At 38.2% G+C, this 23248-nt stretch overlaps 1 protein-coding gene across 2 annotated transcripts in view; it reads right to left on the minus strand.

The window, feature by feature from the left end:
- Positions 1 to 23248, minus strand: part of myo16 (myosin XVI) — a 93620-nt gene that overhangs the window by 40665 nt on the left and 29707 nt on the right. For both annotated transcript variants that reach the window (XR_003934328.1, XM_030124727.1), the window contains exons 8-21: positions 20862 to 20937; positions 18872 to 19022; positions 18497 to 18647; positions 17725 to 17835; positions 15850 to 15915; positions 14186 to 14313; positions 11424 to 11529; positions 10169 to 10286; positions 9494 to 9641; positions 7622 to 7739; positions 4092 to 4209; positions 1921 to 1992; positions 1279 to 1420; positions 499 to 571 (exon numbers count right to left, since the gene is read on the minus strand). Coding sequence is in view for 1 of the 2 variants with exons in the window: in XM_030124727.1 (XP_029980587.1) it covers positions 499 to 571; positions 1279 to 1420; positions 1921 to 1992; positions 4092 to 4209; positions 7622 to 7739; positions 9494 to 9641; positions 10169 to 10286; positions 11424 to 11529; positions 14186 to 14313; positions 15850 to 15915; positions 17725 to 17835; positions 18497 to 18647; positions 18872 to 19022; positions 20862 to 20937 (1578 nt within the window). In the remaining variant the exon portion in view is untranslated. The remainder of the gene's footprint in view (positions 1 to 498; positions 572 to 1278; positions 1421 to 1920; positions 1993 to 4091; positions 4210 to 7621; positions 7740 to 9493; positions 9642 to 10168; positions 10287 to 11423; positions 11530 to 14185; positions 14314 to 15849; positions 15916 to 17724; positions 17836 to 18496; positions 18648 to 18871; positions 19023 to 20861; positions 20938 to 23248) is intronic.

Raw genomic sequence — 23248 nt, forward strand, 5'->3', positions numbered from 1 at the left:
CCATCTGATTACACACAGTAACACCAAGAATATAGCTGAGAATTAATTAATACCTGCGTTATAACCCTAAGAATTTAAACCAAATCATGTTATACAAACATCTCAACCCTAACATAGACTCAGACACAAAGAAATACATTGGTTTGAAGCTGCCTATTACTCTCACAGAAGCAGCTATTGTCAGTTGTCAGTTCATTTGAGGACAGCTGAAAATCACGCCATAGTCAGCCACAGACCTCACCTCCTTCATTACAATAACACACTAAAATGTTTACTTTGAAATATTTTAACAATCTGATTTAGATTTGCTAAGAACTCCCAGACCACATACCACTCACTGAGATTTAATTAGCTGAGGGCAGCTTTGTAAGCTAATGTTAAACACATAATATTAAGCGGCTGTTTAAGCATGTGACTTAAAAAGACAAAATGCTGTGGGGGGCTTCAAAAGCACAAACCCTAGTAACTGGAATTTAATAAAAGTCACCACTGTCCCACCTGCTCAAATCCATTTCTCTGAAATTCTTCAAAGCCAAAGATGTCCAAGATCCCAATTTCAAGGGCAGGATCACTAGAAGAAAAACAGAAAAAACATATATTACAACATGTTTACTGCATCATTAATGTAAGAATTTGCATCTTGGCTAATCTACCTCCTACAAGAGTTATCATGTCTATAAGCAGTGTGTGTTTGTGTGTGTGAGTGTGTGTGTGTGTGTGTGTGTTTATGTGTGCAAGCAATAACACATCTGTATGGGGTGTGCCATGGAACTGTGGTCGACAAATTTATTACATACTGTGGCTGGTGTGTAAACAAGGCAAAGCACAAACACATTCCAGAAGATGGAGCCTGGGTTATCTGACGGAGCGTGATAAGACTGAACAACACCAACAGCATCAAGGATCCTATGGCCTTCACAAGGCTGCATGCATTCATATGTGTGCATTTGGGCTTTTTTGTTTGAGACCTCCATATAAACCTTGGGTGTGTCCTCCAGCTCCACCTTGTTCATATTTTCCATCTCAGTGTTCAAAATACATACTTATGCAGGCACACCACACAATGTAAACTATTACAAACCTTCGCTGTGTGTGTCATGTTACAATATCAGTGCTGTCACCCTGAACAAACAACTTCTCATGTGATGACAGATAAAGTACATTGGTAGTGGTTGTGATAACAGTTATCAACAGTCTGAGCTTCCACAGAATTTTTTTGTAATACACAAGGCACACATGCACATGCTATTGAATGCATGCACACAAACAGCTGTATACCCAATGCTGTCATCCTGCCCCTGTAGATAGTCATTGATGCTGTTAACCAGATAACTGAAAAGGCGTCCGTAAATGGCTTTAGCCAACTGGTCTCTGTACTGCTCCGACATCTCCACGGTGTGGCGCCGGGTGATGACATCACCTAAAATGAAGAGGACATGTTTGAATGTGTAATTCATTACATTCTGTTGTCATATTTGTCACTGTACTATAGGCAGGTTACAGATGTTGAAATTTACATTGCTGTTGATAAACTGCACTTATAACTGTGCTGTTTCCTCAAGATCTTATATTTGAAGTTAGGTTTTATGACAGAACTTGTAACAGTACATGGATTTGCCTCTTTACAGTAAACATTAATTATCTAAATGTAACATGTGCAACATGCACACATGCTTGTGTACATTTGTGGAGCCTGCATTGTGCTGGGAATTTGTTGATATTAGCAATAACTGTAGCCATTTGATTTTTCATTATTTGGTTGGTACTCATTGTTTAAGGTATGTTGTAATGTTCATACACTGGAAATAAAATGACATTTAATACATTTACATTTTTCACATTCTTTCACATGGTATCTTCTACAAGCACTACTTATGTAAGGGAAACATCACCAAGTGACCGCAAAGGTTGTGCTCATACCTTTGAAGTACTGAACATCAGAGGTGAGGGCAGTGCTTAAATCATTGGAGCACACCTGCAACATTCCAGCAACTGTGGGAAGAAAGACACAAAGTGAATGACAACATCAAAAAAACATGATTAAATATGAACTGTAAGGATCTTGGCAAAAACAAGGGCACTGCTGATAACATCACTGTGCCCAATTTGTTCCTTGTGATGATATCAAGCTGCCGGTACAAGCTGAGATCTGCTTCAGCTTTTTCAAACATGATCAATAAAGGAGCTGGCAGTGATTAGTCATCAGTACATTTCTGAGCATGCCCCATAAACAAGTAGCGGAAACAGGTGACAGTATCCCAGAATCCCTTTTCTGACATCACATCACCCTGACAACAGCCGGCTCTTTCCCATTCAGGCACTGATGTCATTTGTTTACTGCCTCACAAAGGTCAGGGGTCACAGGAGCACATGTAGTGGTTGCATAATGGGGGAGCTAGACAAAGAGTGAGAAAACACTGACCTTCAAAGGCTCACTATATAGGATTTAGAGGGCTCTATGAACAGAAATTGGATATAATATTCATAATTATGTTTTCACTAGTGTGTAATCACATCAAATTAAGAATCCTTCCGTGTTTCCATTAACTTAGAATGAGCATTTACATCACACTGAACCATATTTCTACAGTACAAACAAGACAACAAACAGACAAACTCTGGTATTAGGCCTTGGGTGGTACTGATGTTCAGTTCAGATTACCTGGTGATGGGTGTACAAACTGAACCTTGAGCCTCTTGAACAGCTCACAGAATCATCAGGGGCTACAAAATGAAGCAAATACTGAACTATCTTAGAGTTATAGAACCACTGACAGAAATTGCTGTTTTAAGAAGCCCCGGTTCCCAAAGCTTTACAGTCAAAAAAAACCAAAACACTAATTTCTTCCAGGAGTCATTTCAATCTTCTGGGGTTTTGTTTTTGGTGTTTTTTATTTGGCTGTAAAGCCTGATCGGGTCTGTCTTAAAATGATTGCTCTCTTCATTAGATCTCCAGTCTAACAGAAGCTTTAATGTCTGTTGTGTTGGGCCTTGATTGATAGGTTGGTGTGACGCTCGCCTGCCAAGAGGGAGCTTTAGAGATTCTGTTTATTGGCCCCCTGAGGTCACCTGATGCACAACTATGATAACCTTACATACAATACTCTGAAGTGTCTGATGCACTGTACCCAAATCTTGTAGTTTATGCGAATTTGAGAAACAGAGATTATCCGTGAACAGCCTCCTTATGTGTGTATTGGATATGACTTCAAAACTGTCAAAACTGGTTAACATTTTATAACTCTTATAGTCTAAGGCATAAGTGATATTTGGAACCAACAGCCATTAGAGTAAAATTGAAAATCTTCGTGCATTATTGTAGAGTAATTCAAAAATAACAATACTGCATAACAACCTTAAGATTTGGGTAAAATCACATAAGGTAAAAAAGTATGATTATATAATATTTATGTAATATTCAACATTTCCACACTGCACTGGAGTTGACGGCTATTCAGTCAAACTGGGACCCTAGGTACCAATAAATCCTATATACTGGATGTTTAAAAACAGAGGAAGCAATTCTAGTCCAATACATTTTTGTCAAATTCAGAGGTTATCTCTTCACAGTCACTGGCTGTCTTTTCTGTCTCTATGTGCTGAAAAATCTAGTGTTGGTATACAACCAAGTTTCAATAAATTGGGAAAAACTAAATTGCCATGAACCAATCCACCCAAAAGAATTCCAGCGAGTTAGCAGCAGGGGGTGTTTGTGTTTGTTGCCTTGGCAATGTGTATTCATGAGTTTGATTTTGTTTCTCCAGTAGTGCTAAAGTCAGATGAGTTCAAATATCTACAGACTTTTCAGGAATGGCTTACTCCACCTTTAATAGCTGGGACAGTGTGTATATAAAAGCTCAGTGTTGATCTCTTCTCACCATGGTTACACTTTGGCAGAAAATGCAGCCAACAAACAGGTGACTGTCTGGCCTTTAGCTAGTGCTGGCAACTCACCAAAGCAAAACGCCACAGGAGACATAAAGGGAGGATGGGTGAAGAGGTAAACAACACGGCCACCTTATCCCACCTCCCCACAGGAAGTAAATTTAATCATGTGATCCTCATAATGTCATGTGAGAAGAAGCACAGACCTCTCTCCAGCAGCTGCAGGTCAGAAGGGAAGGCTGTATCAGCGTCTGTCAATGCAGTGAAGCGCAGATCCCCAATGTGGAGTATAGCCGATAGAAGCATAAACACAGAGTCGACCTCCTGGAAAACAGAGGGACATTGTAGACAGATAAAAAGTGTGAGAAAGAGGACAGGATTTAAAGTATTACTACAAAAGCTGTTTGATCCAGTTGAAATCACACAATTTCCATCTCTTTTTTATCAATATGTGCAAAATAATTAGGATCCAAAATCCAACCTTAACGAGAGCCATCAGAGGATGGCATAACCCCACTGGATCAATAACAGTGGTACTTGTAACTGATTCATTGTCGTTGCTCATGGGCAGCAGAGGAGTTTTTGAGTAGTTCAAAAGATAAATATCAAATGATTTCCTAGTTCTCCTCTGATTGATCTATTGTCCTGTGTTACATGTTGGGGAGATAAAAAGGCAAGTATCTCACTTCTCTACGACCTAAACAAATGCACCATTCACTCTTGTATCAGTAATGCTTGCTACAAACTTAGAGTGGTCAGCAGGTCTAAGAGGTTTGTGTTTCTTAAGGAAATTATTTATTTTTCCTGATTTCAATGTGCTTCATTATTTTCAGGATGAATGGACATGGGACTACGGGTAAGAGGCAGGATGGGGACCTCAGAATGCAACTAATGCAAAGCTGGATGTGACCATTATCAAAGACAAATTGAGTTAAGGTGTTCTTAACAGTGATGCATCCATAAAAATTCACACTTAACCCTATAACACAAAATGTATCATATTTGATACATGAATTCTGAAGCCCTCTACATGATCAGTATGATATTTTTTATCTTGAAAAACCTGATGTATACAATTAGATAAATGCGAAAATGGATAACCCACCAGGGAGGAGGAGTTCGTTCACCGGAGGCCTTTCCAGTGACACTACAAGATTGTCATAATGAGGAAGGAGGCAGAAGTTTGACAGTTTTGAAAAGGAATTACCAATTTGTTAGACATGTTTGTGTTATGTTTTTGTTTGTTCAAAAATAATAATATTTGAGCATTGAGACCCAATGTATCAAATATGTATAAAAATTGAAACTCATACATGGAAACTGATATTTGAAAAACATTTTTTGGGGTTGTTCAGAAGGCCCAATAAAGGCTCCAGTTTCAAAGAACTGGAATTTTCTGTCAGTGATTGAATGGTTCAGGCTTTACAGGCTTAAATGCAGATGTATTTTATCATTCTTGTTAAACAAAACCACTGTCAAGCCACAAAAAAATGAAAACCAAAACATGGCAGTCAACACTAATTATCAATGCCCTACTCAGCCTATCCTTCCATATTTTGAACAGGTAACATACTGTAATGTGAAATTTTAGTAACCAAAACAAGTGCATCTAATATAATAAACACAAGCTGATCACATATTTTTGATCTTACATTGTTGTTTTGGTCTTTTGGAGTGAGTAAACATGAGATAAACATAAAGAAAACAACATATGGTTTGCAAATTTACTGCAAAATGAAAAAAAAAAACTCTTTATGTCATGAATACACTTTTTTCCCTCTACAAATCATGACATGTCAGCACTCCTTCCCTTCTCACAATGCACTTCCACTCTTCCTTCCTCTCTGCCCTTGAGTAGAGGACGCTTAATGGAATACCCCATTACCCACTGCTCTGAATCTGTGAGAGGGGGATGCTTCAGTTTGATGGTGTGCGAATGTTAGTGTTTGTGTGTCTGCATATGCACTCTCTCAATGCAGGATATTGAAGCTGATATCGAGGAGATAAACACAAGCATTAGTCTCTGTCTGACACTCTATACACAGAAAGACCCCCCTACTTAGGGAGGAGAAGAGCAGGAGCGAGGGAGAGAAACGGAGCGATAGGGAGCGTTAATGACGATTGACCTTTGGGTCTGGACTGGGAGTTGTCCCCTGATGAGAGCTTAGACAGAGACCAATGGGTGGTCTATCATTTCCACTCCTACCCCTGCTCCCCCACCTCTTCTCCTCCTGTCCCTTGGTCTCTCTCTCTGTTATTCAGTGGACATTAGTGCCCTCTGATAATACCAATATCTATCCCTCTGTTCCTCTTTCCCCTATTTCTTGCTCGTTCATATCGACTGCTGCCGGATTAAAAGGTGAGGTGGTGGTCACTCACTGTTGACAGATGCTGACTAGGAATCTAAGAATAGAATGTGATAATGGGCTGGGAACACAGCTGGTGGAGTACGGGACAGGCTGTGCTGCGACACACTAGATGCACACTTGCATATATCAACATCCTGCCTTTGACACTTGGTCACATTTTTAAGTATTCCTTACTAAGCCAGCAAGATATGAGGAATACCAGTGCAATGTGTTGCAATGTGTTTCACTTGCGAAAAACTAAAAAAATCAACAATAAATTCAAGCGCACATTATGAGTATACAGGCCCAGTGTCTTCCTGTTGTAATAGGTTGCCTGCTGATTGAATAACCTACCCTCTCTGAATAAATGAATCATAAATCCTTTCAAACATGCTTTAATGAAAGAAATTGCACATGAATACGCAACCAATTAATCTGAGCATTAATTTAAATATGACATTGTAACTATGAAAAATTAAAGTTTAATTTACCCTCCTACCTTTACAATAATCACTCTTCTTCTTCTGTCATCATGCTTGTCAACCTGATGGTCGTTACCAAACTGACATTATTTAATCTAAGGGTTAGCTCAGGCATTATCTGATTGGATGAATGCTGTGACCGCAAGGCCCATGTTTTGAGGGTTCCATCTGATAGGCTGAGCACTGTGATTGTGAATACACGATGCTGGTAAATAAAATTATTTTACTTATTTATTGCTTTTTAGGCAGTCTTGTAACGTTGATGGAAATATGGTTTGTCGTTGCATAGGCCCTTTTCTAACCTGGGATAAAAACATTGACTGAGTGATCAACTTGTAAGTGACCAGCTCTAATGCAAAGTAAAAACATTTAGTATCCATTCAAGACATAATCAGTATCCACCTGTTTTTCTGTACATGCCTGAAGATTTAATTTTCTTTAAAGTGTAGGTCATGCAAAAGCTAATATAAAAAACAGGATGGTTGCCAGATGATATTTACACTGCTGCTCATAGAGTCTGAGCAGCACAGTAAATTAAATTTACAGCGAAACATTTCAGAGTCTATCTGTTTAAGCTCAAATAGATGCTTTGGCTGTGTTGTTGGCTATAAATGAGCTTGTTTACTAGTGTGTAGAAGAGAGAAGTGAGATCTGATTTCACTGGTTTGAAGAGACGCCTTTAGAGCTGGCCACTTGAGATCTGACATCTAAAGACGCAGGTCAATGCAAGGTCTTAACAGACAACAGACAATTGATACATTGAATGAAACTGAGGGGTAAAACTATGGGCCTCATGACTGGCATGACTTTATGTCAGTGGCATCAGCACTATAAAGATTCCTACTGTCAATAACCTTCAAATATGCAGGCTCAGTCGAAAATACTAAATGCTGTACCAGTCAATACCTGCTTGTTGAAGCCTAGGGCACGCAAGGCCTGTTTGACAGCCGTAAGCCGTTCTCTGCTTTGGGTAGACGCTGTAGCTACTGGAGGGCTCTCCCCTGGCAGACCTCCACTAAGATACCTGAAGTAAAAAAAATAGAAAATTGGAACAATCTGAATGAAAGGGATTAAACAGGACTACGATCAGCATAAAATGGCAGTGGTATCAAACTCAAATATGCAGCCATGTGTCCAGCTAGACTTCATATACTTATGTTTGGATGTGAGAGACTCAGGCTTAAGACATCAATGAGGTAGTTTTGTACTGAATTACAGTCGTAGTGTTTAGATATAAATAAGAAAAAAGGCAGTACTGAGTTTTACACCTGCAGAGGCTTGATCATATGCACACTGTCAACAGAAACACATTTGTACAAAATAGGCTCATGCACTTCTATTAGGAGAGCATGTGTGTTAGGCTCCAGAACAGCCCAGTTCAGATCACAGGTTTTGGACTGGTCATGTACAATGAGTTGGATTCTAATAAAATGTAAGTTATGGTGAAATATGTGCAATATAAACTATGTATATATAGTAACTGTTTGACTGTGACTTACAAAGACTTGTTTTTATTGGTTAGCACTTCCACCTCCCAACTATTTGGTTCTGGGTTAGATTCTTAGTTGGATTGGAGCCTTTATGTGTTGAGTTTACTTCTCTCTGCACCACACAGGTTCCCTCCACTTTCCAGTTACATAAAAGTTAATTCTACTGACAGTGCTAATAATAGTAATAATAATAATAATAATAATAATAATAATAATAATGGATTATAGTTTTTTTAGCAATTTTTTATTAATGCATACTCAAAGCACATACAATGGATCCATTATTCATTCCCTCACACATTCACACTCTGATGGTGGTAAACTACATCTGTGTCCACAGCTGCCCTGGGGCAGGCTAAGGGAAGTGTGGCTGCCAAATCGCGCCAACGGCCCCTCCGACCACCACCAAACATTGATATGCATTCATACACCAATGTGAGTAGCAGCATTGGAGCCAAGGTGGGTGAAATGTCTTTGCCCAAGGACACAACGGCACATGACTAGGACAGAGAGGGTTTCAAACCACTGCCAACCCTTCGATTACTAGACAACTCACTCTACTTCCTGAGCCACAGCCATCCCTTAATGCTGTGTAATGGTAATGTTGTGTGTGGGTAAAATACTGAGATTGAATTTTTAATAGTTTGTAAGAACATGGATGAGAGAAGATGTGCCACACAAATCCCAGTAAATATTAGCAACAAGTATAGGTGTGCAAGGACAAAAAATATTGTATGTGTGCACAGAGTCTCACATTGTCACTGTATTGACAGGAGATGCTGAGAGTTAGAAGCATTTTATGCCCATGAATAATTCTTCATATAGCTATCCAGCGTCTTTGAGTACTTAGAAAAGCGCTATATAAAACCGATGTATTATTATTATTATTATTATTATTATTATTATTATTATTATTATTATTATTCTTTGGTGATAAAAAAGAAGTTCCTTCCAACAAGAACAAATACTTCAGTCAGTCACTCATGAATAGATGACCATGTTAACCTACTTGATATTTTAACCACGTGAACAGACGCTTTGTACAGAAATGGAACAGAAAATGAATAGCTGTGCATTGTCCAGTGGTTATTTTGAAAGCAGCATTGACAGATCTGTACAGAACATTTTGTTCTTTATGTGTGAAAGGTGACCTTTCAAACAAGAATTCATTAAGTGTCCAACCTCAACCCTACACACCTTGTAAAAAAGATAGTCAAATGTAGTGCAAACACTGATCATTTCCAAGTGTTATCTATACATATAGATAGAGCATGTTTCAGTCACATACCTATGAGCCAGAACATTGTTGAGGTAAAGTGCACTCTTCTCCTCTGGTGACAAGCCCTCTGCCATCAGATGGAAAATGTTGAAATTGTGTTGGTGAGGAAGTAAGTGGACCAGACGGGACTTCTCCAGCATATAGGTGTACATCCGAGCTTTAAAATGAAATATGGTGCATTATGTAATTGGGTGCCCATAAAATGTTGATGATATCAATTATAGTTAGCAAAATTGAACATTGAAGCAATAGGTTCTGATCAAATGCTGGTCTCTCTGTTCTACTCAACTGGGGTAAAATAAGGTGAGCAGGGCTGTAAAAAACATTTAACTGATGTGCTTTTACTGCCCCCTTTTGGTGTTTCCCTGCTGTGATTGAAAAAGCAAAAGCACATCACATGATAGGTACTTCTGTGCATTGGTTTGTGAATTACTGTGAGTCTATGTACAATCATGATATTGTATTTTGAACAGTAAATATTCTGTTTAACATAATCATTAGGAATAAACATTATTGAAACATTTATTTCAGATATATAACTATAACACAAAATAACCATTATATTTATCAGCTTTTATCTTATTCCTGCATTTCCCAGTGAATAAAAGACATAATGTATTAAAATAAAAGTTGATGAACAGTTATTCAGTATGGCTTATATGGTGACATAGATATCAACTTTACCTCTGAGTAACGTCCTCCTCTTCTCACAATACTGGATGGTCAACAGCTTGATGAAGCGGCTTGAGTTGTTATTCCTCTGGGTCTTTGCATGACCAAAGACCTCCAGAATACAGTTCACCTGTGTATGACATCAAACCAAAAGAAATGTTACCAGGGCAAACACAGTTTCATTATTCCTGTGATGATTCTTTTTCTTTTTTTCCAAATGTATGTTCCATGCTTTTCCACTCTGAACCACTAGATGTCACTATGCCTCCATCATTGTGTATTGAGTAGTATTTTTAATTTTTTTTTTTTCCCAGGATGATTATAGAACACGTTGACCCAGATATCGACTTCATGATGACGACTTCATCAGAATAAAGCTACACTTCGCTTTGAGAGGCTGGTAGACCTTTTCACAGAGCTGGGGAGCCATGTGCATTGCACTACCATCATATCAACATCATGTGATAAAGCAAATCCAAGCAGCGCAAATGAAAACAAAAGCACCTATGAAGGTGCCGACAGAAGTGGTAGATTTAGGTTGGATCAAAAGAATGGATTAAAAAAAAAACATTACACATACTAAAGTGTTTTATCTTATGTACTTTTTAATGCCTATTTGTCTTCATATGCCTGTTTTTATGTTAACCAATATCTTACATATCATAATTATATACTTATGTATATATATATATATATATATATATATATATATATATATATATATATATATATATGTGTGTGTGTGTGTTTATTTTTTATAGTTTTTTATAGTTTTTTTCAGTTCACCCTGGTTAGTTTGCAAAGTAGAGCGTAACAATGGTATCCTCTTAGAATAACACTGAGACCACTTTCATTGCTGCTAAGTCATCCTGTTCACACAGAGACGGCACAGAGAAACATGTTAATAGTGATTTACACACATGGCTTAAATGCTCAACTAATGTCTTTAACAAATGAACAGCTAGCATAAAAAATGCTTTTCCACTTAAACAAAAGTCTCCATACTGTGATGTGCTAATCCATGTATCTAGTCGCTTCCTCCCAGAGCCACAGGAAAAACAGTAGGATACGTGCATACTTGAATCTTCATTATATGCCATCTCATTTTTGTTCAAAAAGATTATGTGGGAGGAAGAACTCACAATAAAACAGAATCACATGAAGCATAGCCATACAACAATCATGAACGCTACATATGACAACAAACTGGATTGAGAACATTGCATAAATTGTTTATCATAATGCAGACAGACAAGTCTAGACTCACATGTTTCATTCTGGGTTCCAGTGCAAAGCCTGCAGGGCTGGAGCGAGCCGTCAGATGCCTTACAATGTGCTTACAAACTTCAGTTTTTCCAGAACCACTTTCACCACTAGAAAAAAATATCAAAAAAGAAGGCAGAGATTTAATGTCTTGAAGTAGGTGACATTACCAGAGTTCTCTAATCCTTTTACCTGTGAGAGTTGATTTGACAAAATGAACATCTCAAGAGCTCCTCAAGTGTTGCATTACTTGTTATATTTATTTATGTACTGTATCAAAATACTGATCTATGAACCCAACCAGCTAAAAAGCTCCTTTTGAGTGAACCTTTTAAAAATGCCAATATCACAGCTACTCGACAGCTGAGCTGAGGAGTGAACATTGCACAAGTATTAATGCTTCGAGCAGTGAGTCCTTTGATTTGTTACTGGATGGACCATTATGATTCATGCCATGTCCCTACTGACTTTACCCACTTTTGTTGTTTCTAGACTATGATGACATAATATAATGTTTTTTAAAATCTGAAATTATCCAAAAACATTTTCTTATGCATCCATTTGTTTCAATATGCCCAGCTCATACAATGTCACTTAAACATCTTAGAAAACAAAACTATGTCATAATACAAAACAAATCTATACCACTGTATCATGTCCTTTCACACTCTATTCATCATGAACTGACTAAGTTACTCTTGGAAAACAGGTGAGAATTTTACTTGACACAAAAAATGACAATTAAATTAAAATCACAGACCTTCCAACAGATTTTGTGTTGTCTGTCACTGTTTGAAAGGGGCACATATCTACTTACACTCTTGTACTGATATTATCTCTTGCTGCTACAGGGTGGGGAAGCAAAATTTACAATGAACATTTAGTTGTTTTTTCTCAGCAGGCACTATGTCAGTTGTTTTGAAACCAAACATATATTGATGTCATAATCATACCTAACACTATTATCCATACCTTTTCAGAAACTTTTGCCCATATGAGTAATCAGGAAAGCAAACGTCAAAGAGTGTGTGATTTGCTGAATGCACTCGTCACACCAAAGGAGATTTCAAAAATAGTTGGAGTGTCCATAAAGACTGTTCATAATGTAAAGAAGAGAATGACTATGAGCAAAACTATTACGAGAAAGTCTGGAAGATACTATTAAAGAAGAATGGGAGAAGTTGTCACCTGAATATTTGAGGAACATTTGCACAAGTTTCAGGAAGCGTGTGAAGGCAGTTATTGAGAAAGAAGGAGGACACATAGAATAAAAACATTTTCTATTATGTAAATTTTCTTGTGGCAAATAAATTCTCATGACTTTCAATAAACTAATTGGTCATACACTGTCTTTCAATCCCTGCCTCAAAATATTGTAAATTTTGCTTCCCCACCCTGTATATGCGTTAGCCTTTTTCTGAACTTGAATCTAAGTTTCTAACATTCTTGTAAGAAAAGGCTGTTTTGCCTACTAACAGTATGTAAAAGCAAACGCAAATGTTTTCAAGCTTCAAGCCACTGAAAGTATTCTTGCATCATCAAGCATCTGTTTGAGTCATACTTCACAAGAATGGGTGTGAGGTTTTAGTCATGAGGGTGTTTCCAACATATGTCACATTCCTTACACCTCCACCCACCTCACATCACCCCGTCAGGGACCCCATCCCATTATGTTCACAATATATTGCTTCTTTTGTACATCACTAATATTGCTCCACCACCATTTTCCACACACAATGTTACTGCTCCAACTTATCTGCCACTCACAGCCTGTTTTCAATTTGGCAATGAGTGGATATTAAATCTGATGTAAGGTTCCTCTGCAGTACAAGCTCTGACACACACACAGTGTACTAACCACACCAAGCAGATGGCTTCAGAAGGTCAGAAGCCCTTACTAATGACCACAGTGAGCTGTGCTGTGCTGTTTGTCTGTGTGTATGTGTGTTGCTATATTTCCTGCTAATGGCCGTGCTGAGTGTGAAGTCCAAAGGCCTTTCTATCGTCTTTTCATTTACCAGTTTTTATTAGATTTCAAGGGCATTTTGTTAGAGCACTAACCTCGGGGGATCATGGCTGCTGATTGCCTGTAAACGTGTAGTATTGTGCATGTGTGTGTGTGTGTGTGTATGGTTGAGTGTGTTTCCTTACTTGTGTGTGTTAGATAGAAAACGAACAGGAAGCTTGAATTAAAGTGTGACAAGAAAAAAAGAGAAAAGGAAGAATAAAATGCAATACATAAGAATGAAGGAAACCAGTGTGTGTGTGTGTGTGTGTGTGTGTGTGTGTGTGTGTGTGTGTGTGTGTGTGTGTATGTGTGTGTGTGTGAGAGAGAGAGAGAGCACAGTACAGTGTCCTTGCATGTATGAATGTTTGTGTGTGTGATGGAGATGGATAGACTCTGGCCAGGGCACATTAACTCACTGCCAGATTGGTTACAACTCAGCGGGAATGTCACTGGAGAGCCGGAACAGGATTTAATTGCAATCAGGGAGCTCCTCTGCCCAGCCGAGGACAAAAAGCACAACGCAACAATGCTCCAAGAAAGCATTCCTCTCTGTGTGATCGCTGAACTGGCCTACAGCTACTCCCAGGCTGAGCGCTATTAATCTCCCAGGAAGTATTTAACAGGTGTAAGGCAGAAGAGTGTGGACAAACCAGGTGGCATCCAGACCTTTCTATTATTCTCGCAATTATTCCGCTCTGTTGACATGTTCGTCTGTGCATCCTGAGGCAGAGTTCAGTGTTTGTGTTTGTGTGATGTACCTCAAGATGAAACACTGGGGACGTCTCTCCTGTAGCATCATGTGATACGCCCTCTCTGCTGAGGAAAATATGTGAGGAGGCAAAGACGAGCAGAGGCGACCTGTAGAGCTCAGGTACAACTGACTCACCTGAAAGAGAGCCGGGAAGATGCAGGCTGTTAAGAAATTAGGTAACAACCTTATACAATATGCACATGCCAGGGTTGAGTAACAAGGATAAAGTTACAGCAAAACAGTAAAACCACCTTCGGTTTTACTTTCCATCCCTGTGTTTGTCTGTGTGTCACTAACACATATGGTTTAACATTTATTACAATGTATTCAACACACAGTCAGAATGAATAAGAAATGAGTAATGCAAACTGTTACCAATTTAAGCACAATACACAATATAAACCAACAACTGCAAATGTGACCCAGATACTCAGCCTGTCTGGTTGTTTTTTTATATAACAACCCAGAAGCCAGAAAACAAACATGAAAAGATTAATTCCAGTGCACAAAATAAAAAAGTAATAAGAATTCCTCAGCCCTGGTGTCTTAGGGGTGTATATTGTATCCTGCAATAATAATAAATGTATCATCAGACTGACACTGATCAGTGGCCTGGTTTACTTCATATACATAACATACCCCTTTAACTTATCTTGTGGCTGGTTTGTATGTTGCAGGACTTGCAATCATTTGAAGGCCATGTTTATTTTTTTTAATTAAGTTACTCTATGTTTGCATATCAACATACATTATCTATCAAATGCATACAAGAATGAAAAAAAAAAATTCTAGCCACTGTACCATGTTACATGGATTTATAGTTCATAGAGAGCCGTAAGTTTTGTATCACTACAATCCTATCTGCAACCAATTCAGCAGATGTGTGATACATTTGAGGCCTGTCGTAGAGGGAAGTGATGGGCTGTGGACCACCAGACCCGAGGGGGTGACAGACAGCCAGCAGATCACACATGTTGTGACATATGTCCTTCTTATTCTGGCTCCTCCACACACTCTCTCGGTTGGGTATGATGCCTGGAGTAAATCCAGACACAGTTAGGGGTTGGACAATCAGAGGGGGCTGGCTTTATTCTGCATGGCAGGAGAAGTTGCCTCCTCCTGGCTATCCATGGTCCACATGGGCAAACCTCAAGCTGCCATTATTTTTGTGATAACATTATGGAGATGTTTTTGAGATGGAGAGTTTTTTCCAATATTTGAACAATTGTGAAAAAGAATGTTGCTGTAGGATAGAACAAGTCAATTCTATGCGTATATGTATATATACAATATTTTCTTTTTCTCCTCTTATAATTAGGTTTTTAAAAATTGTCTCTTTTTTTGCACTGTACAGTGGACAGGGGTAATGATGTCTGTATGTACATGAGACTGAATGTGTGTTTATGTGAGTGCTTCTCTAAACTGGATCCTTCCTTAGTTGATGTAGTCAGCTTTATGCTGTGTATCACTGACAGGAAGGCTGCATTATTTATCAGCCACAAGGTCCATTTCATTTGTTCATGTCCTGCCTATTATACAGCAAACGTGTCTACTTTTATGGTATGGTTTTGCATGTAGAGTTAATAGACTATCAAATGCATATATCACAAGCATGAATCCCACAAACATGCTAATGCAAAATGAAAAGAGATACTATAAAAACCTGCTTACCAAAGTGGAATAAATTGGCAGCTCTTTGTTTGGATTGACCAGCAGTAGGATGTGTCCAATGTAGGTCTATAAAAGAGAGGGAGAAAAAGAAAGAAAAACATTCACAGTTCACAAACATACTTCCTTTTTATGCTAGAATTGCCATACGTTTTCAGTGTGAGTTTTCTCTGCTTTCAAATACAAAACATGATGGATCTGCCTATAAGTGCCACTGAGTTAAAATAGTGCTGTTGTTCCATCCTTTGTCATTAATACTCATGGTGGTGACAATTACTCTGTCAATACTGTAGCAGAGGAGGCAACCTTCAATGTAATACCTTTTTTCCAATAAAAACAACAAATCTACCCTCCCACACAGCACTCACACAAACCCCGAGGACACTGAGATAAAAATAACTTCCTATTCCTGCCACTTTCCACTAAACTGCTAACCCTCTGTTTCTAACAAAGGGTCCTGGAGGCTGTTAGATAGTTAACACTCTCTCCCCCGGGAGAACACAAGCACTGCTGACACTCTAACATGCAACGTCCTTAGGCCGTGGCTCAAGGTTAATGACTTGAACAAATTCCCACTGCTTGCAGACACAGAGACAAACATTCATACAACTTACTTAATGTTTCCCTATACTTGGGAATGAGAAGGGCATGGGGAGGAGAAAGAGGAAGGAAGGTGAATCACTTCCCTGAGTTAACGTTTTATTCATTCCTATGATGTATTTGTCATAATCTAGCCTTCATCAGTGTCTCCCCTCATATCCCTCTCCAGCTCCTTAGGGGTTTGGTGGGGCAGTGGTCCTTCTCTCCTGGCAGAAGGCAGCAGACCACTCATCAAAGCCCCCATCTCAGACCACCCTGCTGGGAACATATGGAGCATTCACTGCCTTTGTCCTCCCCGATTTTTGCCCTTCAACACGTCTCTTCTTTGTTAATGTTTGAAATGGCCTTTATTAAGCATGAGGTCAGATAGCCCTAAGGAGAAGTCTGTCTGCAGAAACATAAAATGTCCCCATTTGCTTTTAGCTTTTAGAAATATGTGGAGAGGTATATATTCTTAAAGCTTACTTGTTTGAGATTTTGTTTCATGTACACAAAGGAATTTTGCTCAATAAGATTGCTCAGACGGCCCGTGATTGTTTAACTTTGTCCACTCCTGTCCAGTTCCTTCAACGCTTTTTGCTCTTTCAAATAGACACAATGGTATCTAGCCCTCATTAGTGTAAATTCTCATTGCATCTCTTTTCTTCATCCACCACTCAGCCTCCCTTTATTGTCATCCCCTTATCCGTGTCCCCTGCTGTGGCTAACCGTACTGTCTGTCGCCCATCTGGGTTTCTATAATAACAGACTATTACTGCCACTTCACAGAGAAGAGAGTTCACCAGATAGCTCTACATTGATCTGTCTCCAATCTTTATAAAGCTCATTCCCCATGGAGGAATATGGGCCAGACTGGAGTTTTAAAAGAAAGAGGAAAGTGACAGCAATATAAAATGCACCAATTGTCTGAGATAAAAGCATTTCCTCTTGGATATAGTTATGGATTTATCTTTCTGATCTAAATGTTATTGACTTTGCAATTTCACCAGAGTAAGTATGTGGATCTGTGCATCTAGTACATGTGTGCTTACCACTAAAGTCAAACTACACTATATATGAATATGTTAGGGGGGAAACTGACTGAAGTACATACGTGACCCCAACATCACACCCTGGACATAAACAACACACCACTCCACTACAGATAAACAACTAGAGTGGCCCACTTAGGCCCAAGAGACAGAACAGAATATGTGCTGGACTTTCTCTGTGTTCTGATGAATGTTTCATGTCAAGCAGGATTCTTTGAAAACTAGAACAAGCGCAGCGGAAGCATACATAAATCTGGTCGTTGCCGAAGCGCTTCTGCATCTCGTAGAGAAGGCTGCTGTCGGTGAGCTCGCTGAGGGACGCCAGGTCATCATTGGGTGCAGGAGGCATCAACTTTACCTGAAAAAATATGACACGAGTGTTAAAAAGAACTTAGTGGCACTTCTGTATAGACACATGGTTTCTGCAGGAGTTATGTATTAAGACTCTTTAGAACCAATTCAAGATCATTATTAATGGAATTTAAGACTAAAAAAAATACAAAACATATTTAGGAAACTTGCAGTCCCAGAATAACTTGCAAAGAAAATTCTTCATTCATTCATATTAATTCACATTCAACATGAACATTAAACTGAACACAGTACTGTGTCTGTACAAGAATGTGTGTGGACACAAGAACACTGATGAAGGTCCTTTCCGTTATCTCCTGCTGAATGTTGTTGAGCTGCGACATTTTATCTAAAATTCAGATCGATGGATTTTTAGACATTTCAAGGAGCTTCAGAGATATGCTTTCTATATAATATATATAATATATATATATATATATATATATATATATATATATATATATATATAATAGTCTTTACTTTTTCTCATCCTACACAGAATTAAAAACCTATATAACACCTCTGAGAGTGGAGAGTGACTCTGACATCCAACAGATTTTTCTTCAGATTTTCCAAACTAATAAATTTGTCCACGTTCAAGATAACAGAAAAATTGCCTGTTCCTTAATTCTCCATGTGTTAGTAAGTTGGCTGTAAAATGACAGCACCTGCTCCAGTTTACTGGCTCCAGAGCTGAAGGGGCCATCGAGGACATTGTCTTGAGAAGGCTGCCGGCTCAGGGCTCCGCCTGCTTCTCGGAACATTGCGCACTTCTCCAGGAGACTGTCCCGCTTGGAGATAGGAAGACCCAGGGGATTCCTGTAAGATAGTTGGAGGGTTAAATAATAATAATAATAATAATAGAAATAACAAAATAAATGGAGGAAGCACTAAAAGTAAAAAAAAAAAAGAAACAGATTTACAATCAACAAAATCGCTTTTTACAATCAAAAAGTCGCTTTGGAAAAAAGCGTCTGCCAAATGCATACACAAATGCATAAACATAAACATAAAATCGACAAAAATCACTGCTGTTAACGTACAAGTTCTTAACGGGAGTGTTGAGGTCATGCAGTCCACTGTCATAGCGTTGGTCAGTGGAGTGCAGAGGAGCAGAGGGGTCCTTTAGTCTCTGCAGCCAGTTTTCCTCTGCATTCAGTAGCATTTCAACTATAGGCTCTGATGCAGCAATGTCTGGGAACATAACAAAAGCTCATTAGTGTAGTGTTTTGGTGTGAAATTTAACAGAAAAAGAAGAAAGAAGCAAAGAAAACAGCAACAAAGAAGCGGCTAGAGATCACAACTGCACAACTAATGCATCTAAAACTATTTTATGACTGTGACTGTAGCTTTCTGTATGCATTTAGAGGATTTCAAGCATATGCATGATATTCAGAACTGTAGAAACTCAGGAAAAAAGACACTGACAGTATGGTGATTTTTTTTCTAACCTTTTATTTTCTTATGTCTTTATTTCATTGACTCTTCTTTATTTTTATTTGTTGCAATTTGTGTTACATAGCTCTAGCATTGTTTTTCTATGACTAGTAGACCTTTGTCTTGCTCTGTGAAGCACTTTAGTAACACTATGAAAGGTGTGAAATAAATCTAAGTTGAAGTTAGTATCTCATCAGCCCTAAAACCACCTGATACTCTCTTTTGTCTTTAATTCAGTTTTCACCCATGCCAGACTTCCTTCAAAATCCATGTGGATGTGCCTGCATTCCCGCACCATGTGAACCCCATTGTGCATCATCCACTGTGCTTAAGAGGAAAGGGGAGTAAAGATTTCCCCCTTTCTGTAATGAGGTCTAACAGGGCACAAGGGAGAGGAATGGCTTCATCCTGTCTTTTTATTTCAGTGTGACTGACAACCCCCTAGACTCCCATCTTTTGCTCTGTCTTTCTGGGGAGGGGGGGACTCTAAGTAAAAAAGGGGGTGATTGTCTGAGTCTCTAAGGGGTTGTCTCACATCTTTTCTAGGCCTATGTGTTAGAAGAGGCTATTGATTAATGCTAGAGTAAGGCAGTCAGAGGTGTGATAAAGCCATGGGAGAGAATTATTAAGATAGCCAAGATATATAATTCCACATGTAGAGGTTAGAAGGTATAAGCAAAGCTTCACTCTGTGACACATTCACTGCTATCACACTTACTGCACTTTAACTACAGATCTCAATTTTCTTTTTCTTTCATCTGGTTTTAAATTAGGTTTAAACTTAACTCAATTTAATCTTATTTTCATTTGACATACATGTATGTCAATAAATTTCCTTACAGTGTACTGTATGAATATTGTATGTCTGCCTTCAAGAAGCATTTTAATGCTAAACCACTTTGATTCGTAGTATCACATAAAGACAGAAAGCTGAAAAATTAAACTACTCTATGTATAAAATGACTCTTATTGGCTCAAGCTTACTGAAAAAAAAAAAAAAAAATACCTTTTAGTTACATCATGTTCTGAACTACGATCACTATGCATTAACTAAGAAATTATTTTTATGAGTAAACTGTACAAAAATATGTGGCATAAACTTAACAGTGGCTTAAGAAATCTTTTATGTACAATGTCTGCCATTTAAAACACATTTCTGAACACACATAACACACATCTGCTGTACAAAAATAGCATCCTTCCAAAACTGAAAAAAAAAAAAAAAAAATCATGAATGCTCTTAGACAAAGACGTATCACCTGTATGCCTATTAGCAAATTAATCTCTCCAACCTTAACAATTAACACCTATATTTGCAGCTGTCAAATATTAATAAATTAGTTTACACTTTCAGATTCAGACAGTCAAACAAATACACTAACCATGGACTAATTATGAATGTTCCGCCTTCACTGTGAATACTGTGAGAATGTGTTTCATATTAACACTTTCATTAATTCATTTTAACAAGCTCAGCTGAATATGTCAAAATCCATTTCCTCATTTCTTTGCTTCATTAGCTCTTGTTTGCTAAAACACACTTTCTATCTGCTGTGTGCACACATGTATTTTTCTGCAAATGCCTGACTGTGTTACCTGAGGGCTTGTCTTGGTTGCAGTTCAAAAGGGTAGGGTTTGCTCCGTGCTTCAGGAGCTGGCTAATGATGCTTGTCTGCAAAAGATGGGAGAAACACTCATAGTCATTTTCATTCCATCCTTTAAAAATATTTCACAATATGCTGTGTTATTTCTTCTTAATTCCTTCAAACCATCAAAACAAAGCAAGATAATCTTAGTAAAATCAAATTTCATCTAAAAGTGCAGATATGGAGATATGTAAATGTGACATATATTATGATGCAGACATGGGGAGATCATTTAAATGGGTGAGTGCAACAACCTACAAAGACCGGTAAAAAGTCCTGACACTCTAAATTGGCATCTCCTGTGTAGGATTTGGGTTCATGTGTGTTCAGCAGTCCTTAAAAGCTAGGTGAAGTCGATTACAGATCAAAGGCTGTGGCCATTAATGAATACATACATTTCAACCAATCACAAACAGCTAATCACACTGAAGCACAATACATATAGGACAATGCAGGCAGCTGGATGTCATTTGACTGTTATTATGAAGGTACACATTGTGATCTGTTGTAGTGCCACCTCTTCAATGAAAATGTTTGTCTGCCCTGCTGTCTTCAGATGACTGTTTAGATTTAACAAACTGAGGTTTTTCTTGTAAACATTAGCATACATTAATTGATCAATCACAATTTACAATTGGAATCAATAAAGTATGTCAATCAATCAAACAATCAATGAAATCACTAAATCGTTTGATGATTGATTAACCTCCTAAGACCCAGGAAATGTCAGCAAAGTACAAGCTTTTTTTTGTTTTTTATTAAATAAGTGCCTATATTGGAAACACCATGATGCAACAAAACATCATGATGCAACAATTTTTTCAGATGCAGTTTTTAAAGTTTTAATGGAATGTCCTTTGTGGTGGACAGTTTTCTTTTCTTTTCTTTTCTTTTCTTTTTTTTTTTTTTTTGTATAAAGTTGTGAAACTCTTGTCCACAAATGTGGATGGAAAACCCATAGCTGGATCTTAGGAGGTTAAATGTTGCTTTTTTGCCACTGTAAAATCATCTATTGGCTAGAGACAACTTTATGTTTGAAGGTTTTCTAAATTTTTGTGGACATCTTTCAAATATATTTGTGAAATAAGGCCACTGTGCCTTTGACAGATGTGTGTGAGATGTCTATTCACCAAGATGTTAAAACCATTCAACACTAAAATATTAAAAACTTGGTTAGTGTAGCCACAATACCACAAAGACAGGCTAAATTAATTCTATAGTTGTGAAAATATTAAAGGGGTCATATTTTGCTAAACCCACTTTTATTAGTCTTTGTACATTTATCTTTATATTAATTCCAGCAAAAATCGAGTGGATTTCTATGACCCGTTTTAATTTGTTATGTTTTAGAATTAGTTACGTCACGACATGTGCACATATAAGGTCAAGACTTCCGATGAACCTTTCTTCGAGTACCCCATAATTGTTTGTCAGCAGCAGCAGTTGTAGTCCAAACTGAAAATATGTCCAAACTTCGAGCCGATTACTTTAAATGTTTAGTTGTTGGTTGTATTAACGAAGACAAGTGGCTGAACGGGACAGAAAGCACAGTCAACAACCTGGAGAGGGTGGGATGTGAAGTGGCTCATTTGGATTTAAAGGGCCAGCGCTCAAAACGACCCTTCCGGTGTCAATAATCAGAAATAGGGCTGACGATGGATCTGTGGAGTTTAATTAATGAAGAATTCAGACCCAAGCATAGCAGTTTTTGTAGACCACAGGGAAATGTTTTAAAATGCATAATTTCATTTTTTAAAAAAAAGCAAAATATCACTCCTTTAGACTCTCAAGGCACTGCTTGTATTGTTCCACTGACATGAAAATAGGGCCTCAACATTTAAAATTCTGAGCTGATGATGCATGCAGCGTATGTGACATATGACAGGGTATACAAGTGATTCTCTGTCTGCGGATATCCTTTCATAATGAGCCTATCTTCCATCACATGTCACAGTGAAGTAACCCTGTAGTCACCTACCCTCATTTTATGCACAATGACATGAGATGGCTGTCACCTCTGTCCTGCCCTGTGCTGTCTTGGTTTTGCTTTTAAACTATGCTCGTACAGGTCTGAAGTCTTCCCCTATGTCTCATTTCTCTGTGATCCCCTGCAATGTTTTTGCACTCTAGCTCCAGCAGTCCTAACCTTCTCCCTAGAGAAGCAGCACTTGAAGAAGGGTGATGATCTAGGTAATCTATGAATACAGATTTTTTTATTAGTGTGTGTGATGTGCTCAAGTATCTGATGAGTTATTTAATTTTCTCATATCTCTGCAATTTTCCAAAAGATGGCATCACTCCAACGCTGTCACTGCAGATCAATAAATACGAAATTAT

The sequence above is a fragment of the Sphaeramia orbicularis genome, chromosome 21 (genome assembly GCF_902148855.1).
Source record: "Sphaeramia orbicularis chromosome 21, fSphaOr1.1, whole genome shotgun sequence".
NCBI classification, from domain to species: Eukaryota; Metazoa; Chordata; class Actinopteri; order Kurtiformes; family Apogonidae; genus Sphaeramia; species Sphaeramia orbicularis.